This window comes from Caenorhabditis elegans, chromosome V (assembly GCF_000002985.6).
Source record: "Caenorhabditis elegans chromosome V".
NCBI classification, from domain to species: domain Eukaryota; kingdom Metazoa; phylum Nematoda; class Chromadorea; order Rhabditida; family Rhabditidae; genus Caenorhabditis; species Caenorhabditis elegans.
Window position 1 is genome coordinate 6041770 of NC_003283.11, and position 25543 is coordinate 6067312.

The 25543-nt window shown below is 33.9% G+C and overlaps 8 protein-coding genes and 3 non-coding genes across 13 annotated transcripts; 4 read left to right on the top strand and 7 right to left on the bottom strand.

Moving 5' to 3' along the window:
* The first annotated feature begins 1022 nt into the window (after window positions 1–1022).
* On the top strand, window positions 1023–1043 carry 21ur-10392. Its single transcript, NR_131689.1, has one exon.
* Window positions 1044–2292: 1249 nt separating this feature from the next.
* cpi-2 (Cystatin cpi-2) lies at window positions 2293–3895 on the top strand. Of its 2 annotated transcripts, NM_072164.9 has the most exons (3): window positions 2293–2445; window positions 2564–2641; window positions 3528–3895. In NM_072164.9, the coding sequence occupies exons 1-3, from the start codon at window positions 2335–2337 to the stop codon at window positions 3768–3770; spliced, it is 432 nt and encodes a 143-aa protein (NP_504565.1). In that variant the 5' UTR covers window positions 2293–2334; the 3' UTR covers window positions 3771–3895. The 2 variants fall into 2 exon arrangements, 1 of the variants encoding a protein (NP_504565.1); NR_138504.1 differs by having other exon boundaries at window positions 2335–2445; window positions 2564–3770.
* Window positions 2814–3360, bottom strand: R01B10.3 (Solute carrier family 3 member 2 N-terminal domain-containing protein). The gene is made up of 3 exons (NM_072165.3): window positions 3194–3360; window positions 3069–3148; window positions 2814–3013 (listed from the first exon to the last, which is right to left on the bottom strand). Exons 1-3 carry the CDS (start codon window positions 3272–3274, stop codon window positions 2878–2880), a joined length of 297 nt encoding a protein of 98 aa, NP_504566.1. The 5' UTR covers window positions 3275–3360; the 3' UTR covers window positions 2814–2877.
* On the bottom strand, window positions 3871–6149 carry pgap-3 (Post-GPI attachment to proteins factor 3). The gene is made up of 5 exons (NM_072166.5): window positions 6066–6149; window positions 5567–5710; window positions 5101–5515; window positions 4959–5047; window positions 3871–4310 (listed from the first exon to the last, which is right to left on the bottom strand). The coding sequence occupies exons 1-5, from the start codon at window positions 6137–6139 to the stop codon at window positions 4070–4072; spliced, it is 963 nt and encodes a 320-aa protein (NP_504567.1). The 5' UTR covers window positions 6140–6149; the 3' UTR covers window positions 3871–4069.
* On the bottom strand, window positions 6128–9490 carry jamp-1 (JNK1/MAPK8-associated membrane protein homolog). Of its 2 annotated transcripts, none has more exons than NM_072167.8 (7): window positions 9170–9490; window positions 8715–8858; window positions 8591–8665; window positions 7897–8056; window positions 7737–7845; window positions 7114–7204; window positions 6128–6900 (listed from the first exon to the last, which is right to left on the bottom strand). In NM_072167.8, the coding sequence occupies exons 1-7, from the start codon at window positions 9460–9462 to the stop codon at window positions 6792–6794; spliced, it is 981 nt and encodes a 326-aa protein (NP_504568.1). In that variant the 5' UTR covers window positions 9463–9490; the 3' UTR covers window positions 6128–6791. The 2 variants fall into 2 exon arrangements, with proteins under 2 accessions (NP_504568.1, NP_001360559.1); NM_001373030.2 differs by having other exon boundaries at window positions 6241–6911.
* A 117-nt stretch (window positions 9491–9607) lies between these two features.
* Window positions 9608–11469, bottom strand: seip-1 (Seipin). The gene is made up of 5 exons (NM_171465.5): window positions 11343–11469; window positions 10920–11040; window positions 10681–10863; window positions 10486–10635; window positions 9608–10015 (listed from the first exon to the last, which is right to left on the bottom strand). Exons 1-5 carry the CDS (start codon window positions 11429–11431, stop codon window positions 9734–9736), a joined length of 825 nt encoding a protein of 274 aa, NP_741547.1. The 5' UTR covers window positions 11432–11469; the 3' UTR covers window positions 9608–9733.
* Window positions 11470–11666: 197 nt separating this feature from the next.
* Window positions 11667–11733, top strand: R01B10.7. The gene has a single exon (NR_068838.1). It is a non-coding gene; the product is annotated as an Unclassified non-coding RNA R01B10.7 (non-coding RNA).
* A 2086-nt stretch (window positions 11734–13819) lies between these two features.
* On the top strand, window positions 13820–14974 carry srd-20 (Serpentine Receptor, class D (Delta); the record flags this gene model as incomplete). Its single annotated transcript, NM_072168.1, has 4 exons — window positions 13820–14004; window positions 14048–14288; window positions 14335–14677; window positions 14724–14974. The coding sequence occupies 4 exons, from the start codon at window positions 13820–13822 to the stop codon at window positions 14972–14974; spliced, it is 1020 nt and encodes a 339-aa protein (NP_504569.1).
* Window positions 14975–15596: 622 nt separating this feature from the next.
* Y38A10A.2 (uncharacterized protein) lies at window positions 15597–21661 on the bottom strand. Its single transcript, NM_072169.7, has 14 exons — window positions 21524–21661; window positions 20796–20883; window positions 18350–18442; window positions 18086–18299; window positions 17427–17634; window positions 17267–17379; window positions 17095–17219; window positions 16869–16952; window positions 16699–16824; window positions 16517–16629; window positions 16347–16470; window positions 16085–16298; window positions 15904–16025; window positions 15597–15849 (listed from the first exon to the last, which is right to left on the bottom strand). The coding sequence occupies exons 1-14, from the start codon at window positions 21654–21656 to the stop codon at window positions 15807–15809; spliced, it is 1800 nt and encodes a 599-aa protein (NP_504570.2). The 5' UTR covers window positions 21657–21661; the 3' UTR covers window positions 15597–15806.
* Window positions 21662–22048: 387 nt separating this feature from the next.
* Window positions 22049–22180, bottom strand: Y38A10A.9. The gene has a single exon (NR_068839.1). It is a non-coding gene; the product is annotated as an Unclassified non-coding RNA Y38A10A.9 (non-coding RNA).
* A 1557-nt stretch (window positions 22181–23737) lies between these two features.
* Window positions 23738–25371, bottom strand: srh-10 (Serpentine Receptor, class H; the record flags this gene model as incomplete). Its single annotated transcript, NM_072170.2, has 3 exons — window positions 23738–23943; window positions 23987–24311; window positions 24781–25371. The coding sequence occupies 3 exons, from the start codon at window positions 25369–25371 to the stop codon at window positions 23738–23740; spliced, it is 1122 nt and encodes a 373-aa protein (NP_504571.2).
* Window positions 25372–25543: the final 172 nt, after the last annotated feature.

Below are 25543 nucleotides of genomic sequence, written 5' to 3' on the forward strand. Positions count from 1 at the left end.
GAGGGAATCATCGTCGAGTTTCCCTTCTCCATACCTCTCTTCGATCTGACTCAGGTGAGGGCTCTTTCTAAAAGCTTTGTCGTCAAAAGACTGTAATCACTAAAACGAGTACGGTTAGAAATTCTTTTTAGTTAATCAATCATTTTAGTAACAAGATTTTTCTATTTTCAACTAAATTTGTTTGAAATCTTTTTGGTTTTTCAAATCAAGTCAGTTAGTCAAATCAGTCAAATCAAATCAAGTTTTAAGTTTTAAGCACAATTTTTGGATTCTTAAAAAGTTGCATAAAATTGACCATGGAATTTCGACTAAAAACTTAAAAGTTGAGAAAGTAGAAAACTCATTTTTTTGCAGATCTTTGACCTGAATCGTGTGTACATCATGGATGCAAGATATCGATTTTTGCATATTAGGGATATTGCCCTTTTTCAATATAACTATCTTCCCGTTTCATTTGTATTCTTATAATGCAAATAGGAAACGAAATACAAACCAGGGGTGTGTGGCAAATCTCAAAATTTGCCGAGCTCGGCAAATTCGGCAAATCTCTTTTTCCAATATTTGCCGTACTTAACTAACTCCGAACAATTTGATATTTTTTGATGTTTTTTGGAGCACCAAAACTACTAAATTTTTAGCACACATCTGGTTTCAGAACAAGTTCCGTGTAGTGTGTCTTCTTAAACATTAAAATAACTCAATATTGTGTCGTTTTACAAATTTTTTTGGGAAAAAATCAATAGTTTTGGTAAAAATTGTATTGTCAAATTTTTGATGTGTGCGGCAAATTTCAAAATTTGCCGAGGTCGGCAAATTTGGCAAATCTACTTTTTTGAAATTTGCCGTGCTCGGCAAATTCGGTAAATTCGGTAAATTTGGCAAATTTGCCGCACGCCCCTGATGCAAACGTATGATCTCTAGCCTCACATTGAATGCAATTTTTTCCAGACAGTTGTGTTTTCATTAACCAATCGACTGTTTCAAACTGTGCAGAAATCCTACCTGCCATTCGTATTTCTTGCTCAGCGGATATGAAACTTTTAATATTCCTAAATATATTTGAAATATGTTTGAAATGTATACTATTAGATTTCAGATTTAACAGTTTGTAACTCTTGCGACTATGAACTTCAAACCCACGTGCAATGTTAAAACAATAGCAATGTTAAAACTAATTTAAGATGATAAGTGCAAAAAGAGTACTGTAATTGTAGTTGTGAAAGTCGCGTTGAGTCTAATGATGATCAGGTTTCTATAAACAATGCATTCTACCTTCCATCATAAAGACTGCTAACAAGATGTTCATTTTGTTTAATCCTAGAACTTTTTTCCTAATTGTTCATTGGTTTGTGTCATGTGTTCATGCAGCTAATAATAAACATCCCGCAACATGCCGAGCGGACCCTCATTCTTCATTTTTCATGATGTATACATCGGTTAGAACTTATGTTCTTATAGAACTTATGTTCTTATAAATCTTATCTAAAGGAAAGTTGAATTGATGTGCCTACAGTAATAAGTTTAATTCTTCATTTTTGGAGAAGCCTTTAAATCGAGTTTTAAAAATTGATTTTAATGTTTAATCTTTATAAAATTAATTTTGTTTTTCTTAAACACTTATCACCACACTTAAGCTGAATTTTGAAATGTTTTTAATCACTTATTGAAATCGCCAAAAACTCGAATTTGAACACGCGCCAATTTGAGGTCAAGCACGCCGACTACAGACAACACACCGAATTTTACGACTCTTTTATTTTTTAGTTTTTTTTGAGTTCCAGACGTTTTTTCCAGACTTCCAGTGTACCGTTATGTATTAGAATAGGATTTAGAATAGGATTTATAACTAAATTAATGTTACTAATTCTTTAAAAATAATTCATATCGATGTATTGTTTAACATTGTTATGAAATTAGCACTATCAGTTGGGATTTCAACACAATAGCTTTGATAAGGAATATTTACACTTCTTGACCTCTTCATTCCGATAACATTGGCTGGACAAATTTTATTTCTTTTGCCATTGCCGGTATGAAAGTGTGCCCGTCTTACACTTTTTTACAATTTTCTGGCCAATTTCGTGGTTGTATTCTAGAAAATATTCTATTCCTATCCATATCACGCTTGTTTTATTGCTCTATGACCTGCTGAAATTCCAAATGTTTATTTTGTTCGTTGTTGTTGTGGTCTCTTACTGTTCATTTCACGTCACGCGTCTCCATTATTCCCGTTATGTCTCTCAATGTCTCCGCCTCTCATGAGTCACAACAACGAGATAGTGTTTACTTTAGAGAGACCACGTAACCGCGAAAGATCGATAAACAAGGCACAATATGAAAGCCATTCTCGTCTTCGCTCTCATTGCCATTTCGATAATTTCTGTGAACGCCGGTATGATGACTGGAGGATCTGTTGAACAAGATGCATCTCAAAAGGAGTATTCTGTGAGTTTTCAATTATTATTCATTAATTTGATTGAATTGTTCTGGTTTTTCATAATATAAGGAATGAAAAATTGCCAGCTTGGAAGTATAATTCGCCTTCAATTCATCATTTTTGCAGGACAAAGCCTGGAAGGCTGTGAAAGGCATCAACGATCAGGCATCCAACAACGGACCTTACTACTACGCCCCGATTAAGGTTTGTGATCCTTATGAAAGAGGCGCGGAAGACAGAACAGCTCTTGCCAATTTTAAGTGAACGAAACATTTTTTTTTAGTTGTTAAATATTCTTCCTCGTCTGAAATTAATGGAAGAGCGAAAAAAAAAACGATTAAAAACTACTCTTTGAAATTTTTCGCGTGAGCTGACTGATATGTGACGATCTTATTTTATTTATCAATCAACTTTATTGACAGCTTGGCTTTATACAAAAATTACTGTCCGTTGGTGGTTGTTGTGGTTGGAGCGGCAGTAGTGCTCGCAACGTCGTGATTATTGAGCACAATGATAAGGATTGAGCCTGCAAGCAGCGCTCCCCAAATTCCCCAGAACATCGCAATTGCAGTGTATCTGAAAATAGAGATTTATTGATTTAAAAGAAATAGATTTTATCGAAATTACTCACCTGGCAACTCTCCATTTCGGTTCCTCCCTTTTAGCATTGAGCTCATCAAGACTGTACCCGATTTGTGGAACCTCGGCAACCTGAATATCAACTTTAAATTGCTTTCAACCCCACCTTGAACCTACTTTTCGTTGTTTGACGCAATCACAGCTACAATATGAATACTCACTGCTACAGCAGGAATCTGTCACAGAGTCGGTTCTCATTCTTTGAAAAAATAAAATCGAGAAATGAAAGTTGGAAAAGAGAAAATGATTAAAATTGTGATAGAGCGTGCGATCGATACTAAACTAGATAAGACGAAAAGCAAATATTTAAAACAAAACCATAACATGGGAAATGTTTTTGATCGAAAAGTGAATGCGACAAGAACGGCTAGACGGGATTATTTGGCTGCCAGTGAGAGAGAGAGTTGCGGGGGAATACATGATTTCCGTATTTTAAAATTGATTTTTTCAGGTCACAAAGGCCTCAACCCAAGTTGTCGCTGGAATCAGCACCAAGCTCGAGGTGCTCGTCGGTGAATCGAACTGCAAGAAGGGAGAGTTGCAGGCTCACGAGATCACTTCTTCCAACTGCCAAATCAAGGATGGTGGAAGCCGTGCTCTGTACCAAGTCACCATCTGGGAGAAGCCATGGGAGAACTTCGAGCAATTCACTGTGGAGAAGATCCGCGATGTTACCGCTGACGAGCAGTTCTAAAATATCTTCGATAACTAAACACATTTCATTTTCCTTAACAACTCTTAACCACCGATTTTTCTGTATTTTGTGTATCTTACAATGCCTTTAACCATTCGAGTTGTACATAAAAAATTCATTCCTACAGAAAAATGGAACAGAAATTGCACAGAAAAAACCAGCAAAGGAGAATTGATTGCATAATGCCCTTTAAGGGAAATCACATGATAGATCGTACAAGAAGAAGCATAAAACAATGAGATAAAAAGGTATACAAGTAGAAAAAACAGATATTAATAGTATTAGTTATTAATGTAGGCTTATGCCATTTTCAGGACTGATCTCTTTCCTGAAGCAACATCTAGATCGTAATAGAGAGCTAGGAAGTCAGACCACCAGATTGGGATTGGAATTGTGGCGAGATGGAAGAGTGAATGCGAATCGAAAATCCAGAAAACCGGAGTAAAATCCAGAATTTCCAAAGCAGTTGACAGATTCGCCCAAATTATGAGACGAATTAGTACAATGTCCGACTCTTGCAAGGATCCGAGATTTCGTTTTCTGAAAAAAATAATCGTTAACCTTTGATTTTATTTAGAAAGTATGTCTGACATTGGTTTTGTCGGCAACAGATTATTCAGTTATTTCAAGTATTGTAATTATTATATATACGTCTAAAAATGAGAATATCCTGTGGTCTCGCCACGACGACAACAATTTACTGTAACTCATGCCAACTTACGGGCCGCGATTGCAATTTAATTTATTTGAAAAACGTTTTTGAGTTTCAAAAATCTTTTTCAAATATTTTTTTAATCTGCGATGATCTTGCTGCAATTTGCGGCCCATAAGTTGACACGAGTTACAGTAACTGGTTGTCAGCGTGGCGGGACCTCATTTACGAATTTTTGCTTCAAAATAACGGTATCTGATCTCGAGGCGATTTAGGAGTACTGTAGTTGTTCTCACCTCGTTGTTGCGGAATTTTTATTGATTCCTAATTTTGCTGTTCATTCGTCATAATAAAATTTATTTTTATATATTAAAGTAACGGGTGAAAACTAAATTTTAAAAATCCCGCAATTACAGTACTCCTTAAAGACGCACGCTCTTTTGAATCTACAAAAATCAGTCGCTTTGAAACCGGTTACCGTATTTTTGAGTCAAAAATCGCAATAATCCGGATCTGGGTAGTAGCATATTTTATACCTGTAATATAGATGGTGAACGTAGAGGCATGTAGTTATTAGTGAGAATACAATGCAGCAAGTCATATTGTATCCATAATCGAAGTTTTGCTGAAATTGAATTTTATTTTATTCAATTAAATAATTTCCTATAAACCACCTACCATCATTTTCATAAAATGATTTAGATACACGAGAGCAAACAGAATTTGTATATATTTCGGTCCACCTCTTCCCAAAAATTGTAGTTGTTTTGTGAATATCACCGAGACGTAGAGAGCGAATAAAACAAATGAATATGCTCCAAAATAGTCCATTTTCTCAGTGAAATCACAATCAAACATGTGAAAAAGTGATGAAGAAATCCAGGTGAACATTCCAACATGTGCATATACAAGCCACATTGTTCGATTCGGAAGATTCTGCATTTTCTTGAATCGACGAAGCATTTTGTATACAGTGAAGAGATTGAGAAGAGAGAATATCATTGATGCAGGTTCTTGAATAATGAATCCAAATGGAAGAGGAATTGCTAAAAACGGCCATTTTCCATGGAATTGTGGAACAACACCGAAGTTACTGTAATACTTTTAAGAATTGTTTTAAGAATATTCATTTAGTATCTCTAACCTATCAAAATGTCCAATTGTATCCCACATACAGTCATATCGGCACCAAAAACAATCTCCGCGAGCCCAATCTAATGTCCCGAATTTTGTGGAGCAATTGTATTTTGATATGCACACTTGTGTACATTCTTGATACCAAATACTTCTGGAATTAACAAAAATTCATTAATTATATTATACAGGTACTAAAAATTGAGACTATTGCGTTAGAAATACGGTACCCGGTCTCGACACGACAGTTTTCGTTAATTTCGAATATACACGCGTCTTTAAAGAGTACTGTAATTTCAAAATTTTGTCAATGTGGAGTTTTCTCACGATTTTGTTGTTTCGAAAATAAATATGTATTGTTTAAAAAACTTTTAAAAATCGCAAGAAAACTATACAAAAACGAAATTTTGATATTACAGTACTCTTTGTCGCGTGTCGAGACCGGCGCAAAAACTGCAAAGTTTCGCGTATATGCAATAGTAAAAAAAGCCGATAAAATCAAGTCTAACCTATCTCCTGGAGAAGCTTCTAGTTGCACGAAACACGTTATTAAAAGGCACCCGACCACCCATTTTATATACATTAGTCTGAAAATCTTTGTTCTTTTAAATGTGATATTAATGTTAGAAGGTATATAACAGTAGGCGATCCCATTTCAAGCTATAGCCTACAAGAAGGAATAAATTGAAACAATAGTTCATGAATTTCAGATAAATTTTTACAGGAAAAAAAACGTTCTAAAAATAACAATTGAATGGAATATCGAACGGGTGACCCGTTGGGCTTGTGGTGGGATGGATAAAGATTTTGTCATTAGAAAAAGAGAGTCGCTTTCCGAAAAATGAAAGTAGGAGTGAAGAGATTTGGGAATAGGGATTCTTTGGAAATTCGGGTGACAGGTTTTGGGAGATGGCAATATATATTGTGATCACGAAAAAACGAGCACAAACGGGGAGAAATGATGGAGAGGAAAGTAGAAGAAAGACCGGAAAATGTGAATAAGGAAAAAAAGAGAGAGAGAAGGAAATTTAAAACAGCTACATTTCTAACTGAACCAAGAAAGTGCATTTTCTTGAATGATGATGATGTTTCACTGGAAAAACTGAAATTTAATTATTTTACATGAAATGACTACAAATTTGATCGATATCACTATAAAGACAGGGATGAAGAGTATCACATTCTATTATTATGATTTGGAGCATAAATTCATAAAAAACGTCTAATTCTACACATCAACTGAGACGCATCGTCGTCGTCGGATTGCTAAACGGAATTGTTGCCATATAGAAGATGAACGGGACCGGTACTATACAAAGGAATGACCAACGGTATGGGATGTCTCTGGAATTATACTTGAATCGGTAATTGGCATGTCGTTGTATGTGTGTGTATAATAATTATTATTTGCCCAGATAAATAGAAAAATATTGATAAAAACATAAAATTGATAATGTAGATTAGTATATTTTAACCTCTACGATTCAAAGTCCATCTGTAATAGAATTCATAGAGGTCAAACTGAGAGTAAAGGAAATTGGAAAATGTTTGACTTACAGTGGAGCAATGATAGCAATAACACCGAATGAGAGCATCAACATCGTTATCGATAAGAATATCAAATGTGTTGGAGAAGTGGCAATACGAACTGAAAATTGGCATATTTTCGTAAATAGTACGTTTTAGTAAAAAAAAATTTTTTCGATTTTTTGGTGAAGCGAAAAATTGGAAATTTTCGTTGACATTTAAGATTTTTTTTCGATTTTTCAAAAATTTCATGAAATTTTGGCTGCATTTTCAAACATCAAAATTATCTTAAAACCGGAAAACGAAAATTTTTGATTTTTTCAAAATCAAAAATTGTTCGTTTTTCCGATATTTCGAACAAAAATTTCGATTTTTCGGCCGAAAATCAAGAAAATATCTTGAAATTTGGGTTCTTCTTCTTTTTAGCATTGATTTATAGGTTTTCTAATTCATCAAACAAAAACGAAATTTGATAAAAATAAAATTTGATGGCTGATTTTCTGAATTTTTTCGATTTTTCGGTTTTCTAACATTTTCCGATTTTCTCTGAAAAAATCGAAAAAATTGTACAAATAGAAAAAACGACGTGAAAATATTTCAAATTGTTTGTTAAATTTTTAATTAATTTATTTAGATTTTCCGGAAAATCATACCAATCATTTCCTTCAATGGTCGTTTTCCTTCTAAAGCCAAATGGAAGCACATTGCCCAAAGTGACCCGATGAGGAGAATGTACGGAAATGTGTAGAAGACAACGCCAGACTGCAAAAAGAAAACATTAATTACAATTATGATGCTTTCTCAATTTCTTACGAGAACTGCATGAATCACAGCCAGGATAGGAACCGAGACGATTGCTGCGTAGAATGGTTTTCCGTTGTATGTTTTGTAGAGCAAAACGCAGTAGAGTGTTGAACGGAGTACCAGAATCGAGCCGATTAATATCAAATGATGAATGAACGTGATTGAATATCTGGAATATGATAAAAAAATAGTTTTAATTAATTATTTTACAGAAAATTCTAAAATTATCAGTTTTTAGAACTTTAAATACAGTTTTCTAACGGAAATTTTTTTTTCGAATCTTTTTTATTAGTTTTGGTGCAAATGTTCAGTTCCTTTTGAAATTGATATTAAATTATTAATAGGTAATTCAGATTTTAAGTTATAATGGAAAATATATGAGCGACTAATTTTATTGGTAAAAGTTTGGCCACTTCAGAACGATAATAAATCATAAATTATTGTGAAAGTGAAGATAATATTTGATTGATTGAGAATGAATGTTTGTTTTTGTGTAAAAGCACGAAAGTAAAATTGTAAAACTGGGCAAAACTTGTCATTTACCGAAAAATTTCAAATATATATTTACCTATATTTTTACATGTTTTTTATTCAAAAAATTGTGAAAAAATAGCATTTTTTGTAGATTTACCAATAATATTCACCGTACATCTCTATTCAAGATGTGTAATAACTAATGAGCTTTTTAGAAAGAAAATCTTACAATGGAAATACAACTTCATAAGTGCATCTCATTGTTTTCGTATATCCTATCCTTGGATTATAGCACGCTGGATACCTGAAATTTCAATTTTAAAGATTTTTAGACCAATTTATTTGAAAAATACCATTCTTTAATGTCAGTCTTCGAGCACCCGTTAAGAAAAAATGTGAATCTCGGTGGATAGATGAGCACGGCAATGACACAGGCGATGACGTTCTCCAGAATAACGCACAAGTATTCGGAGACTTCGTAGTAGCGTGTTCGGCAGCTGAAACGAGATAAATTTTATAAGGCTATTTTTAAAAATAATTATCTTGAGACTAGCGATTATCGTTTTATTACGGGAGCACAAAATTTCTGAGAAAGCATGCTGCGCAACAAATTTGACGCGCAAAGTATCTCGTAGCGAAAACTACAGTAATACCTTTATTGACTACTGTAGCGATTTACGGGCTCAATTTTCTAAATGAATTAATTTATTTATTTATCGATAGAATACTAAAGAAACGTCTTTTTTGAATACCTAATACTTAAAGTCACACAATTTATTCAGTGTTTTTATTGAAGAAAATCACTTACTACTTTCTGGCTATTCTGATAAATTGCATATGCAGAAGCAATGGGAGTAAGGCGATAAACAAAAGGTACATCCAATCGTATGGTTGTAGTGGAGTATCACATGATTCGCATATTGACATGGCATTGTTTCGATATCCAAATGAACATGGTCCACATCTTGACAACGACGTGGATCCGGCCGCCGTCGTCGTCGCCTCCACGTCTTCAGAATAGTTGCCGACGAGGACGGTTCGACCGCAGAATCCGAGACATGATGGCTGAATTGTGGACGCGTGGCCAGACAATGATGACATGGCGGCGCTGACATTACCACATACTAAACTGAAAGAATAAATTTTATAATAATGGGGAAATAAATTGAAAAATAAACATTATCAGATAGAAAACATGGCTGAACAACCAGTAATATAGCACATTCACAATAGTTTAAGAAAATCTATTCGAAAAATCGTTTATAAAAAATTATAAAGGCAAAGTAGAAAATGACCAGCGAGGTAGGTATACCGGCAAGACTATGTGTTTAAAATTATTGAAATTGAGTATTAAATGTTGAATCGAAAAGCACTATTTTCTTTTTCTAAGATCCAAAAGTCCGGGTTCTTCTTTTTTGATCTCTTTTTTCACTTCTTTTTCCGAGCTTCTGGGAGACAATTCTTCTTTTTCTTTTTCCAAAATTGCTCGTGTTCTCGCTGTGTATTCCTGATATCCAATCTTGGTCATAATCAGAAAAACTCCGATTACAAACGTTGATACAAATATTGTTGCATATGACGTTGTTGGCCAGTAGTAAAGAAGATGTCGTATCAAGCCAAAACGAGCAGTCACGATTAACTCGGCTTCTTCGATCTGGAAATAGAGAAATAATTAGAGTTGGACAAATAATAGTGGATTTGTACAGTTTCAGAAAGTATATTACATCTTATTCTACCTTGAGTACGTATTTATATTGAAAAGTGCTTGAAAGTTGACAATATATATATATATTTAATAATTTTTAATAACAAACCGAAACCAAAAAGCACTAATTGAAATCTTTTTCAAACTTCTAAACAATAATGAATACTATTTTTAAATGGATAGAATCTTTTCTGCATGTCCGTATTAATTTTTTTGAAAAAGTTTGATTATCCAATTGAATTTAACAATTTTCCCCGGATGCCGGATGGAATTTTCTGTAATTTAATACGGCAAAACATCATATTTCTGGTAAAAGATTTTTCTATTTAAATATATTTCTATAAGGAAATTCCTCAAATTACATTATATATTCACTAAAAAATCTATAAAATTTTTATTCGATAATTTGAAACACCTACATTTGCAAATTTGTCCTGAACAACGAAAACCAACTTCGTAGACGGCGAATCGATTCCTTCCAGGTAATCCGCACTCATCGGAATTGCTAACGTGCTGTAATCGTGGAAGAATCCCAGAAAGTAGAAGGGAAATAGGAATAAGTGCATAGCCTGAAATTTTTGAATAAATTTTAAGAATAAAAAATCCAAATGAACCTTCTGAATCAATCCAGCTTCTTTGACATACGCCGATTTTGTATATTGCTTCAAAATCTTCTGATTTTCATCGGTAATAGTGATGACATTTTGAAAGAGGCCAAGCTTATTCGTATTGATTACATCTGCGAATTTCAGTCGAACATTCAAATAATAGGCAACATTCGGAGAGAATAACGAGTTCTGAAAGTAGTATTTATTGAGAATAAAGGAGACGAAAAGCGACGAAAGAGACCAACCTTTTCGTACTCCAGCGTGGCGGCGGGAAATGAGCAGACGCTGTGCAAGTCATGATCGCATGTTTGAAAGACAATATTGAGCTGGTATTGATGATGAACTGACGACGGAAGAAGGCAATAACTGAAAAAAATTTAATTTATTGATTAGAGAGGGTGAATAAAAGAGAGAGAATAGAGTTTAAAAAGCGAAGTTTAATCGATTTGAAAACACTGTGAGTAGCTATTATAAAAATAATTTGCGGCCTTCTCGAGTTTCACCTGCTCATTCAGCTGTCTTTTCTGCACTTATGAATATTAGTGCGAGAATAGGAAAACAAATATTGTTAAAAAATTTACGGCCACATATTCACGGTTACCATGAAAGCAGGTCCCTTGAAAGGGCAAAGTATTCATTTCAAAATGCTAAACGAAACAAAAACGAACCGAATTAGCAACGGCGTGACAGCAGCGATGAAAATGGCGACAGAAAGCTCAACGAGAGTCGACAAAAAGCAGTCTTTTCCGAACCTCATGGCATTGTAGCTTTTGGTAACTTTTCCCGTTCCAGTCTGTTAATAAATGTGATAATATAAAATAATATTTCATCATTTTTGAAGCAGCCGCGGGTGCCACGAGAGAAGTTTGAATATAATTAACTGTCATGGGAGCGGTAACAGTGATTAAAGACGAGAAGAAGACGAAGAAGAAGACGAAGAGAACGATGATTGAGATGGAAAAGCAGAAGAGAAATAGAGAAATTAGTAGAGCAGAGATTATGAGATGAATAGAGACGCGGAGATGTGCACACAAACACTCACCGGAAGGCGATGAAATATTTTGGAGAGTGCGGTGGAGCGTAGATGCATTCATCAATGCGAGACCATGGTCTCGCATTGATGAATGCATGATTTATTATGAAACGATTTATTTAAAAACGTGGGCGATGAAATTTCAATTGAAATTCATAACATTTTCAAAAAATCGAAAGAAAACTAATCAGAAAACCAAAATAAGTTAATTTTCTGACTGATATTGGTAATTTTTACCGATTTGAAACGATTTTTTTATTTAAGTTATAAAAGTTCTTACTGTAGTTTTCGCTAAGAGATATCGCGCGTCAAATAAAATGCTCCACGTACGCATTCTCATGATTTATTGTTCCCTTAATATTCAGGGGAAGAAGAAACATTTGACTTGTTGAGGTTCAGGAAGAATAGAGTTTACACATATTGGGATAGTGGTGAAAATGACACTAGAAGAAGGAACAGGTAGGGTTATCATTTGTTACTTTGTCCTTTGACACGAGCACTAACGCCGTTCGGATTCATATCAACTCCGAGCAAATAATTATTCAATTAATTGAAGCGGCATATGGTATCCTTTGCAAAATCAAACCAGAATAAAATATTTTACTTTACATATCAGTTGAAATTTTCAGAGTCATTCTTCGAATAAAAGAGAATTCGAATAAAGAGAATAACATCCGTGAGTTTTTGACCTAGATATTAGATTTTATGGGTTAAGGCAAGTAGAGAGGTATGATCTGGGTACTGTAGTAGTACGATGAGGGTAATGTAGGACTATTATAGAGTAAGAACACTGAAGAATCGCTGTGAGACCGATCGTGGAGAAACCCCAAAACAATTTGATATACAAAAGTTTTTCGGTTAATTTTCAAAGGGAATTCAAAATTATTTAAATGTGGAGTTCCAAAATCCGAGAAATATTTTTTAAATGACTCCAAAGTAGATATAAAAATCATGTGAAAACCAGCAAACTTCGAAAAGTCTCAAGGTTTCAACTGAAAAGTTTTGAATAGCGGACTGCAAGATATTTGAAAAGAAATCCGTTTCGTATATGTTCAAAACCAAAATAAAAATCGAAAAAGTAGAGAATTAATGAGAACGAAACGCGTTCCGTCAGGCGTCACGCCACGTCACGCCGGAAACGGAGAAAACTCCGAGAGGACTACACGGTCGAGGGTTTTTCGTCGTCCGCGATTGTGTTAGGCCATTTTCTGAATTTGCAAAATTGCTTGCAAACGGAGTTTTCTAGTCCCCAGAAAGTTAATTTAGACCAGCGAGCGAACACGTGATGAACATTTTAAGGCCGATTTGACAAACGGTATTTCCAAGCATGAAAATCAAACAGATTAGCCTAAAAGAGCTGAAATTTCGAAAAAAAAATAGAAAGAACCAAAAAAGTGAGAAAAGACACGTGTTGTTGTCGATGTGAACGGGGCATCGTGGCGGGTGACGCGAACAGGATTCCTTCCTCATTGTATGCACTGAGTGAAAGTTCACGTTTTCAAGTTACTGTTCTTTTTTCACATTGGCTAAGCGGTTATTCCTTGAGCAATGGAGAGCAATTGGTGTTTCAGGGTCGTTACGCGAAAATATGTTCCTTGTAAGTACTCTGGGTGTTTTAGTGCAATCTGATAGAACCGTGTTGGGCTGGGAGAATATTTTTATGTATGAAAATTACAAAAATTCGGTCGATTTCAAAATAAATATTTCGTAGATTTTTATAGACTTTTATAGATTGTTGTAAGATGAAATTCATCAATTATTTTTGCATAAAATTTCGTTCAAGCAAAACACCTTGCACTGATCAACACCATTTGTTTTGGTTAAATAACTAAACACTTCTGGGTAATGGTACAGTGACGAACTCTTCGTTGAATTCTTGATATTTAAAAATGTTTTTCTTTTACTCAATTGATGAGAAAACAAATTAGTTCCACATTCATTCCTTACAAGGTGCAATATAAAGTATCAACAAAATAATTCCGTCTAATTAATTTGTAATATTTTTTGTAGTGATATCTGCCTGCAGTTTTTGCGTAAATAAAGAATGAGAGCGACAAAAATTCCAGAATTGCGGTTTTCGTTTATTCCAGTCATTTCATCAACATTTCCAAAATGATAATTTTCTTTGAAATTTGGCACTGGGCGTGGGCTCTTCTGGGTTGCTATTTGAACGTACTTCTTGCCTACTTGGCAATATTCAAGTCACCGAAGGCAATTAAATCATACGCCACATTGATTATAAATTTTGCTGCAACTGACTTCGTGGAATGTGCATTAGATAGTTTCCTACAAACCAGGTACGGTAATATATTATTTTTTCGATTAGAATGATCATTTCAGATTGATGGCAGTGCCTGGTGAAGCTAAACTTATATACATATTCAATGGACCTTGTAAATATACTGGTTCCTTATCATGCGAAGTAGGATTCAGCTTCTTACTTCACTGCCTTACACATTCTGTTTGGTCTTTGCTGATATCTTTCGGATACCGATTTTACATATTGCACAATCCAGCACTGTCTCGCTTAACTTTACTGAAGATTAGCATAATGTTCTACATACTGTCCCTGGTTCAAGCAGTGAGTTTTGCACAAAGACTCATTTTACACTTCTATAAATTTTCAGCTAACTTATTGGACATTATTTGTCCCTCGAAAAGAAATTATCCTGCACGCCAAACAATGGTTTCCCTACTATGATCTTGAAACTGAAACTGGGATTCTAACGGGTGTAATAGACCTTACAAATTTTCTTGCAGTCTATGCAGTTGCACATAGTTGCCTACCGTTTTTTCCAGTTTACATAACAATTTTCTTTTTACGCAAGAGAATTATAAAATACCTAAGCAGTCAATCTCAAATGATGTCTCCGGATACAAAAGCCGCTCATTCTCAATTACTCAGCGCACTTACTGCACAAGCAATCATTCCAATGTTCTTAGGGATTGCTGTTCTTTTGTATTTTGCTTGTAAGTCGACTAAATTGAGTTATTCAATTTAAACAAAACATTTCAGCACAATCAGGACTATTTACATCACCAATTCTTGAATATTCGATATTTGCAATTTCTATTCTAATGCCCGCATTATCTCCCATCACTTATTTATATTTTGTTCGACCGTATCGTCGAAAAGTGAAGAGCATTATCAGAAACCCATTCAAAATATTGTCAAGACCCCACGAGCGTGCAACATCGAACAGTGGTGTATTTTATTCACGGGATCATCCGATACATTTCTCAAAATCTGTGATTACCGTTCACTAAAACCCTCGATTATCTCAAAATTTTATTTTGCTCACATATTACAATTCAATTTACATTACCACAATAAAATATCAATGATTATCAAACAAACTTTCGAGAACTTCCTGTTAATACACAGAAGCATGTACCTTGTGAATAAAACATTTTTGAAAGGACGAATATTTTTATGTATGATTTCTCCATACATTCTATCGATTACAAATAATTGTGTTATAGATTTTTTTCAGATTGAGTAAGATAAAGTTCATCAATTAGTTTTTGCATAAAATTTTATTTAAGGAAAACAACTTGCACTGATCAACACCATTTGTTTTGGTTAAATAACTAAATACTTCTGGGTAATGGTATACCACGGTACAGAGACGAACTCTTCGTTGAATTCTTGATATCTAAAAATGTGTGTCTTCTACTCGAATAATGAGAAAACAAATTAGTTCCTCATTCAATTCTCACAATGTGCAATATAAAGTATCAAAAAAAATCGAATTAATTCGTAGTATTTTTTGTAGTGATACCTATCTGCAGTATTCATTCACGTCTCACCAAGAGCGTGATAAATTAGATTTAATAGTGCTTTCGAACACTTATCAGGGGAGGCAAGCTATCTATTTATTTTTTCGTTAATTGTTTATTATTTATTCAAAAAGAAATAGCAAAAAACCTTTAAAAAATGATGATGAAAAGTCTAATAGTAAGCCCGTTATGCGGATTTTTTAAATCCACGTCAAATGAATTAGGGTTTCGATTATATACATACAAAAATTCATAAATTAAAGCTTTCCATTGATTGTACTCCAGATCCTATACAATAGTGGGCTTGACCATGAACAAGCTATGACGTCAAAAATCGAGCTCCGTGGCACATTTCGCAGAATCTGAAGTAAAATTAAACTATGATTACCATTCCAAAACTTTAGTTAAGTTCTTACTTTTCTAAGTATCCCGCTAAACATCCACTCTTAAGAGTATCTGACACGTATGGATAAGCTCTTTCGAAATTGTAATCATCATTGAAATTATGCTTGAACATGCCTAGTACGTTCACGAAGAACTGTAATGTACCATTTTTCAGTTTTCAGGCTTGTTTTAAATTAAATTCCATTCACTTACATTTCCTAATCTATTAATTTTTTTCGGGAATGCCCTGACTCCAAATATCAAGAACTCAATATATTCTTCAGTTCCATTTAATACTTTTTCATTCAAGTTATAGACGGATGTGTAATTTCTCTCCTCAATCCAAGTTGTCTCGTGCATACAACTATAGTTTGATAGAATATCTGACTCCATTTTGTCATATAATCGTTGTGCAATGGCAAATGTTCTAAAATGTTCATAGTTTGGCCTTTTAGTATTGTCTGTCAGAACTCACTGATTGTATTCCCTCTCAATATCCATCTTTCTATCCATACAAAGACAGAACTCATCGGCAATCGGAACGTGGTAGCATGTTCGGTTGCGTGGAATTAATGTTTGCCAAGGTGAAATTCCACGTACTGAAAACAATGATTTAGGCAATGAGCGGTCTAAATAAGGATTCACCATGTTTTCTCTTCCAATCCATAAAGTCATCAAGAACTGGAACTATCACTTGGTTTTTGGATAGTCTAGAGAAGCTTGTGAGAAGATCAAATACTTCCAAATGTGTGATTAGTCTGAAATGACATTAAATTCAATTCATATTGCTAATCTTTAATGAAATCCTCAAATTCAGCAGGACAAACCTGTTTTGATTGCTCTCCAAGTGGAAAACATGATCAGAATAAAGTTTCTTGACTTTGTCCGGAATATGCGCCAGAAGAATTGGATTTCTTTCTTCAACTTTTCCAGTGTAACTGTTCCCGAATGTTCTGAAATTTGAAATTTAGTAAAATCCTCTAACAAATGACCCTACCCGACAGGAATTCCTTCAGCAGAAACTACAACCACCAAGGTATTCTTGAAAACTTCATTCAGTTGAAATTGATTCATTACCGAGCTGAAAAATTTTTGCTTTTAATTTAAATTTTATTTTTGGTTGTTTTGCTTAACGCTATTAAATCCCCTCCAAATCAACATTCTAGATTTATTTTTTTCAGAAATCTCTGTAGATTCCTTATTTCAGTGATCAGTCACCAAACCTCAATGTGTCGTCCAGCGATTTCGACCAGATTGTGTTGTTTACGAATATGTGGGAAAGATAGCAATGATCTGTGTTGTGGATTGAAAACTGGGCCCATTGTTCAATTAGACGCTCAGATACACTCTGAAAATTCAGATTTCAATACTTATTTGATTCCTCAGTTAACTCACGTCATCATCAGAACATGAGTCAGATTTCAAACTGTGAGCCCAATTTGAGATATCATAATCTGATGGAACTCCAGAAAGATTTGTGTTACTGAATACCTTACAGAATCTTTCATCTGCAATTATAAAAATAATAGACTAAAATTCAAACAACTTCACAAACTTTTCATATACTCTCCAACAGTGTGTCGCACGTCTTTATGCCAAAAAGTTCCGTTGACAATATCAGTAATATTATCAGAAATCTTATTGAACATTGCAAAGTCGTAAAATCCAAATTTTCGAGAAGCCTTCACAGTTTTCGGAAATTCACGTTGGAGTTGAGAATGAGACATGGATCTCAAGTAGAGAACAGCGATTGATGGGCTTGTCTGAAACAGACTGCGAATAAAAACTATAGGGATTGAAACTACTTTTCATCAGGCTTAATCTGCAGTAGTCTCAAATTTGGAAAGAAAATGTTGGGAACACTATGTATTTTAGAGCATTTTTAAATTGTTAAACCCTTTTTATTTGAATTTCGTGAAACTTTTAAAAATCAAATTTTGAGAACCCACCCAAAAAATTCTGATAGTGAGTAGTCTCTAAGGCTTGAGTACTGTAGAAAACCTCAACCCTAACAAAGTATTTCTAGTCTCAGACATGTGTGTTTTCTTTTCTCACTGGATCAACTTTGAACAAAACAAAACCAACCATTGGCTAATCTTTACTCAAATAACTGTAAATTTCAATGTTATACAGCCCAAAAAGTTTACTGCTAAGATTTATTTATATTTTAAATTTTTTGCTTAGGTTTTGGATAAAAAGTTGAATTTCTCTTACAGGAGTAGATTCCATTGCTTCTACTGGTTTCTCTGCTTGATCCTTTTTATAGTTATAGAACGATTTTCTATAAATTCTCTTCCCATTCTGCTCGCATTCCACTGCAAAGTTAGTGTATGGAATCTCCAATGGAAAATCGGCTTCAAGTTTTATCGCTGGCGAGACAAAGACATCTTCGTTAGCGGAGAAACCGCTCAAATCCGACGCGACGCAACTATAAACACTTTCTATTTGCTGCCATTGTCCAACAAATTCTTGACCCACCTCATCACATTAGCCGACTTCAATGTGATTTGAATCTTTGAATCCAGCCATTCCACTTCCACGTCTGGAGACGAGCGACATGCAAGTCGGCGGCTGAAAAGGATGTTCTTACATTTTTTAACAATTCCGTGTCTTTTAAAGCGCCCAATAAATTAGAATTGGAAATTGTGAAGAAATCGATGTCATTCATCAATTCCTATCACCTCAGACTTTTTCGAAAAGCTTGTTATAATTGTTATGGCTTGCGGCTTGCTATTTCTATGATCAGAACTTATCGCATGCTATGTTAGTGATTACGATAGGCTTGAAAAAGAATGAGGAAGAAGTTTCGAGGGCCAAAATGAGAAACAAAAACAGGAAAATATATGTAACAGATGTATTCTAATACGAAAACGTTCAATATGTTAAAGGAACGTTGCATGTAGTCTAGGGTAATTGATTAGACAACATTTTTAAATGTTATATTTGATATTTGAATATATTTGCAATTTTTTAATGGAAATAAGAATATTTATTCAACTTCGTGAATTTCGTGACGTCCATCTACATATTTCTGGCATGCCGGGGCGCTGCTTCTCCGCCACTTCACATGAAAAAGTGTCCGGAATTCACAATCTGTTAGTATTACATGCCATAATAATTTTTTTGGATTTTTTTTGAAATGTTACTTTTACCACTTCTACTTGTATGTCTATTGAGCATGCCAGTAAAAAAGTTCAAAAAAATCCGAAAAACCCAAGATTTGGGCGTGGCTTATTGTGAATATTTTGTGCATCGTTTTCACTGTTCTGTTTTGACCTTCTTATAGGATTTGTTTCATATTTTGCATTTGTATTTATTTTGATTTAGCGGTATTTTATGCTTTTATTTTTACTAAAAATGACTGTGTAAAACATATACATAATAGGACAAAATCCGTAGATTTGTACTTTGAATTAAAATTTCACAAAATATATTTTACACAAAAGCCCTATTGCCAAACTATTGCCATTAGATTAAAGAAGACAGAAAAAAGAAGAATTGATAAGATTTCAATCAACTATCACTAGAAGCTTGTATCTCCCCACGCAATCCAATCTCCGTACGAACAACACACAAACATGGAAAGTGATCAGATATGTCATCCGAATCTCCATAGCTTGTCCTTATCGGTGCAGAACAAGGTGAAAATTTTTCATGTGTATTTCAAACCGAAGGAAAGAGACAAAAAAACTGGAAATGATGGTATCAAAATCTCACACCACAACACACGCTAAGTTTCCTTGATGGGAAACGAAGAGGGATGCATGTAATTGACCTACTTCTTCACATAGTATGGCAATTATTTGTTTAATCTGAAAAAACTTGAACTCGAGAAATTTTACTATTGGTTTGCTTTTTTTTTACCGAGTTGGCTCAAAACTAACAAGAAAATTTAAAATCTTTGATTCGAGAAAGTCAAAATTACTTTAAAAAATCCGAAATTTTTTCTATCACCATTTGAGTGTCACATTTTGAATTTAAATGTTTGGTATGTTGAAAGTTACTTAAATTTGTTAGCATTATTTTTTCATTAGAAAATCAAGAAGCAAACACATTTTAAATTACATTTCAAAAAAACTTTTTAAACTATGTTGGTACATCATATTTTTAATCAAAACTAAAATGTAGAGATCGGGCAGAAACATGATAAATTACAATGTTTAGAAACTACCGTCAATTAAAAGACCATTGTTGATAACATAAAATCACAGTTTAAAAAAATCAACAAAAAAATAATAAACTTTAACCCGGATCTAATTCTTTCCCTAATACTACGTGAGAAGCGTGGGATTTCGAAATACGTAAAATTGAATCTGCTGTGGACGGGTTTGTATTGATCTGCCCAGATATAAAGTGAAAGATAGATTTCGAAACGTAGATGCCAAAAAGAGATTCACAAAAAAACTTGGGTTTGAGAAAAATGTTGGAGATTACTTGATTGAAATCCATCCGCTTGACACACATATCAATTTTAATTGCGCGAAATCCAGAGATCTACGAAAGTAACGTTGAAATGTTTTATATAAATTATCAACTTTTTAGGTAATAGCAGTCTCGTTTCTCTCCCAACGTTGCGATAATTGAAACGCAACAAAAACACAAGTTGCATCGTTTTCCAGTTTCATTTCTTTTCATCTCATATCTCATCATGATCTCACAGTCATCATTATCCAGAATCCCAATCCACTTTTTCTTACTTTTCTCTAGCCAACAAGTTCATTGTATTTTGGATGCAATCTAGGATGTGAAGGATCATTGAATTGCTGGAGGAGACGAGACGATGGCTAGACCTTACAGTTGATGCGGTTTTTATGGGATAAAGGGGAAGAATATTTGAAACGATGCGACGTGATAGAAGGAACAGAGACTGTGTTTTGTGCGGCGTTTGATATTTTAATCTCATATTAATCTTGAAAATTCTTACTTTCGTTTTTTGATATACTTCAGAATATCCGGCTCGTATGGATCCAGTATTGGCCAAGTGCATTCATTGTAGAGAATTGGGTGTGCGTCTGAAAAGTTTCAGGTTAAAGATAAAAAAAATATATAATTGTTTCGGAAATTAACAGTTACCGTACTTCATGTTGTAAATAACATTTGCTTTCTTTTCAACATCTGACTATCAGTAAAATAGAACAAACTCCAGAACAATGTTATGTCCAAAAACGTTTCCAAAAAGTGTTGGAACTTTTTGAATTCATTCAGATAATCCTGCAGTTGGCTGAGAAAACTATATGACTTGCCAAGATGGTTTTATCAAAATGGACTTATTGTTTCAACAGGCTATGATTCTAAATAAAATGAAGTTAAAAATGGTTAAATCACCATTAGTCTATCTATCCCTCAGTTATGGCACAGTTTTTTCATATAGAAAATTTTATAAATCGTATTCAGTTTTGAACACTGAAATAAAGTACCGTACTTTTTCTACACAGATATTTTTTGCTAGAATGTTTGTTTTCGTTGCCTTTTATGAAAAAATCACTGAGAGAAAAACTGTTGAGCATTTTATGCATTCTTCAACTTCATAGGTCTAATTTTTACTTACACAAAACCTGATAAAAGATTTTATAAGTTTGGAATGTTTTTATTACAGATAATAATATTTAAGGTGGCCCTAAATGTGATTTCTATTTCTATCAGTGAACTTACTGTAATTGGGTAGAATAACATCTCCTCTATCGATATCATCTAATGTTTGCACATATGACCATTCCTTATTGTGCTGCCAATAATATACAGAAGCTCCAAGTACCGATGCCAGCAAAAGTACAGCTTGAATCATTTTTGCTGTAAGTTAAAATGTTTTGCAAATTCTGCTAATGAAGAGAATGAAGTGAACATGTGGAAATATAAAGGAAAATTTGGAAGGAGTGTTGTTTAAGCGGTACGGTTTAACAGGAAAAGATACGCATCGAATCTATTCTGAACTCGGTAAAAAACTGTGAAAGTGTAGAAAAAGAACTGAATTGGGAGGATGAAACTAAAAAGAGGTGAAGGAATAGACATGAGAGGACAGTAGGCGGGCTTATCAAAAAGTCTAGGAAAAATGAGGAGAAGCCCAAATAAGAGACGGCATAAAAGTGCAGAGAATAGGATGAAAGACGGAGAGGATAGGGATATGGACAAATGTAGAAGACACAGAGGATCGCGTTTTATGCGATGGAGAAGTTGTGCGACGAGACGTGTTATTGTATTGGAAGAGAGGCAGAAAGATACGTTCGTCAGGCTTTCTTTCCGATAATGAATTTCTTCTCGCTTTTCCAGATTTTTAGATTTTCAAGATTGGGAGTTGAAACTGCGTACGTGAAGGAGGCTATATTCGAAAAGACTTATAACTCCGATTTTTGACCATTTAGAAATTCAAGAAATTTAAATTTAACCTGGTATTCTTACATTTTAGAAAAGTTAAATTTTTTATTTGAGTTAATTTTCTGAATGATTAAAAAATCTTCTTTGATGGAAATACTAAAATGGCGCAAAAAGTTTATCAATCGCAACATTTGCAATTCTAACTTTAATAATTGGATTTTCCAATTAATTTTTGGCGGTAATTCTCAGCGATATTAGAAGTTTTGAGGAAGTAAACATTAAATCAACTTTTTCGAGAAAATTTCACATAACTGTAATTCTGAAATTTCCGAAATATAATTTTTCAAATCACCATTGTCTGAAACTACAAAAGTTGTGTGTTTCATCGATTTCCGTATTTCCTACTAGTCTTGAAATTGCACCCAAAATGCATAGAATAAATTTGAAGTATACTATTTGATTTCTAATTTTTGTTTTTCTCGGTGATTTCTTCAAAGTTTACAACTTTTCTGATTATTTGGTCGTTTTTCCTATCCTCTATTAGAGCTAATGCTCATGAAACTCCCCACTTTTCTTGTTCACAATATCTAAATTTTTTAAACACGAATTCATGAATTTCTGAACTCTTTGGTATACGTTAAAAATTGGTTTTTATGATGAATACAGAATACTTTGACAATTTGATTATGATTTTTGTTTAAAGTATTTCGTTCTGATCACAGACCGGTTTTAGCAATTCTGACTTCCTTGAGTGAGATTGTAACTATTTGATTACATTTGGCACATGTGTGTTTCGAATTAATCTTAAACATAAAACATATTTTCTGAGCTTCTGATTTTTTTGTTGGATTTATTGCTGTTTAACAAGGCTAAATAGATTTCAAAAAACTACGAAATATAGCATTTTTCTATTAGTAATTCTTCCAAGTTCGTGTTCAAATAAGGGCGTAAATGTACAACGTTTGAAGCATTTAAAAGTTGGAGTTATAAATTCTCTATAAGTTTTTAGTATTGTTTCATGAGTTTGTAATATTTTAGTGTTGAATTTATTGATGCTTAGCAAAGTGTAAAGTTCATATCTAGTGTCAAACTTAAACCCAAAGTTCTTTCGTGTTCAAAACTTGGATAGGGCATTGGATCACACCAAGAATTGCCTAACTTTTGCCTAATCTTTGTCAAATTCAAGAGTTTTGAAAATTTCGGGCCACTTTGGCAAGAAGTTGGTGGCTAGATAGCATTTATAAAAAATAAATCATTATAATAATGAAAATTGCTGCGAGAATGTTCAAAGTGTAAACTATTCATTCGAACCACTGCGAGCAAATATTATTGGGTCAATTTTGATCTACATGTCCGGAAATTGCTTCTTTGTAGGTGCTGAACATACACAAACATGAAAATCTGTTTATTTTTTCTTCGCTGAACAATTCTGAACATAATAACGACAAACTTGCATTTCCCTTCCAACAAAGCACACCCAATTATGAACATGATGGAGGGGAGCGATTTGTTTTTTGCAAGAGTAACTGCTCATTAAAAATGTTGTTTCCAATTCTAGCCTCCATTTACAGCACTACTCTGGTGCCTCGATTGACTGCTTGAGAGGAAAGACACGTCACGAATCGACATATTTCGTGGAAAGAAAATTGAGTGAAGCTTTGATCTAGCGAAATTGAGCAACGGTCGGGTGAACACAATCATCGCCAGTGTGCTCATTGCTCCATGAAGAGAAGCTAGCACGATTGCCACGTAGCCAACATCTGTAGTCTGAACATTTGATTTGAATCAGAAAATAATTATTACCATTTCCATCAAAATGAAAAACTATTGAAGTCATATAAACAAACAATGGGAATCCTAACATAACTCCATGTACTCCAATTTGACAGAATAAACTAATCAGAAATCCTCTGTGCATCGAAATTGTCCTCAACGATGAACTGCATTCTCTAACCATTTCTCGAAGAGCCAATAACGATACCGATCCCATTGTTGCACAAAGAATACTTCCAACAATTATTGACACAAAAACAGAGGCATTAAATAAGTGAATAGGTTTAATATCTGTTGAAGATTTCGGAAGTGTTACAGCCGACGTACAGGTTAATTCGGGAAATTCGTTGATGATCTGAAGCATGAGAGAAGAGTTAAAATTGCTGACATCATGGTTTTTCACAGTATTTGTGCTAAAAATTTTAGTGACGTCTAAAGATTCCTAATTTTTCAGAGCTTTATACCCATTTGATAGAAAGTTGTTTGAATTTTACTTTTTTCCGATTTCAACAAAAGAAATTGAGCTGTAAAATTTCTAATTTTTGTAATTACCCCTAGCTGAATTATTATTTTGTTGGTATAAATTCAAAGAAGAGAGCTACACATAGAGTTACGAGAGTTTTTGTTATATCATACGCCTGGGTCTCACCACGCAGAAAACGAGAGACTGTATGTAGATTCTCATGTAGCTTCCTAACTATGCGCATGGCGAGACCTTCCATTAGGATATGGAGAATCGTCTCATTCTTACTATTAGAAGTGCGTAATAGCAACTTTAATATGAATCGATAATTCAAATGGAAATTATTTACTTATTTTATTACCTCTAATTTCTCTTTATGAGCAGTTTGATCAAACATTCCTGTAATACCAAGCAACAGGAAACAAAACGTGCAAGAAGAGAAAACTATCAGAATTCGTCGTACATTTTTAACGAAAACTGAACTTTTTGCAATCCAAATTGAAGTTACTGTATTACTTGAAATTAATTTGAATCGAAAATATAAAAGCTCAAGAATGGACCATCCAGTTGAGGCGATAAAAAGATACATAATACAAAATGAAATAAAACCATTGATATAAGTTAGAAAAAATGCACCAGAAAATCGAATTACTGGGTACGGTAGGTAGAGAACTGGCTTCATTACAACAGAAAGATGAAATTCAAACAAAAAGTTGCTAATAACATGAGTTGCCAAGTATCGCTTATAAATTTTGAAGTTTTGAGATTTTTCAGCGTATAATGTGTAAAATGCCATAATATAAATCGGAAGAGCAATTAAATGTGCCATAGCCAAACCCATACTGTAACAGATTGGTGCTGGTTTTTTACATATCTCTCTGTTATCATAGATAAGGTCCATCCATTCTTGAAAAGAACGTGAAAATATAGATATTTCAGGGAAGAATCCCATTTTAAAAATAAATATGATCTTTTAGATACCTCTAAGAGTACATGGAAGTTTATGACAGCGATCAAACTGAATTATAAATGGCGGGTTGCACAAAATTTAATTCCAATCCTTCGAATGTTTTATTCGGCGAAAACTCTTAGGAGTCAAAGATTAAAATTTTCAAGAATTCATT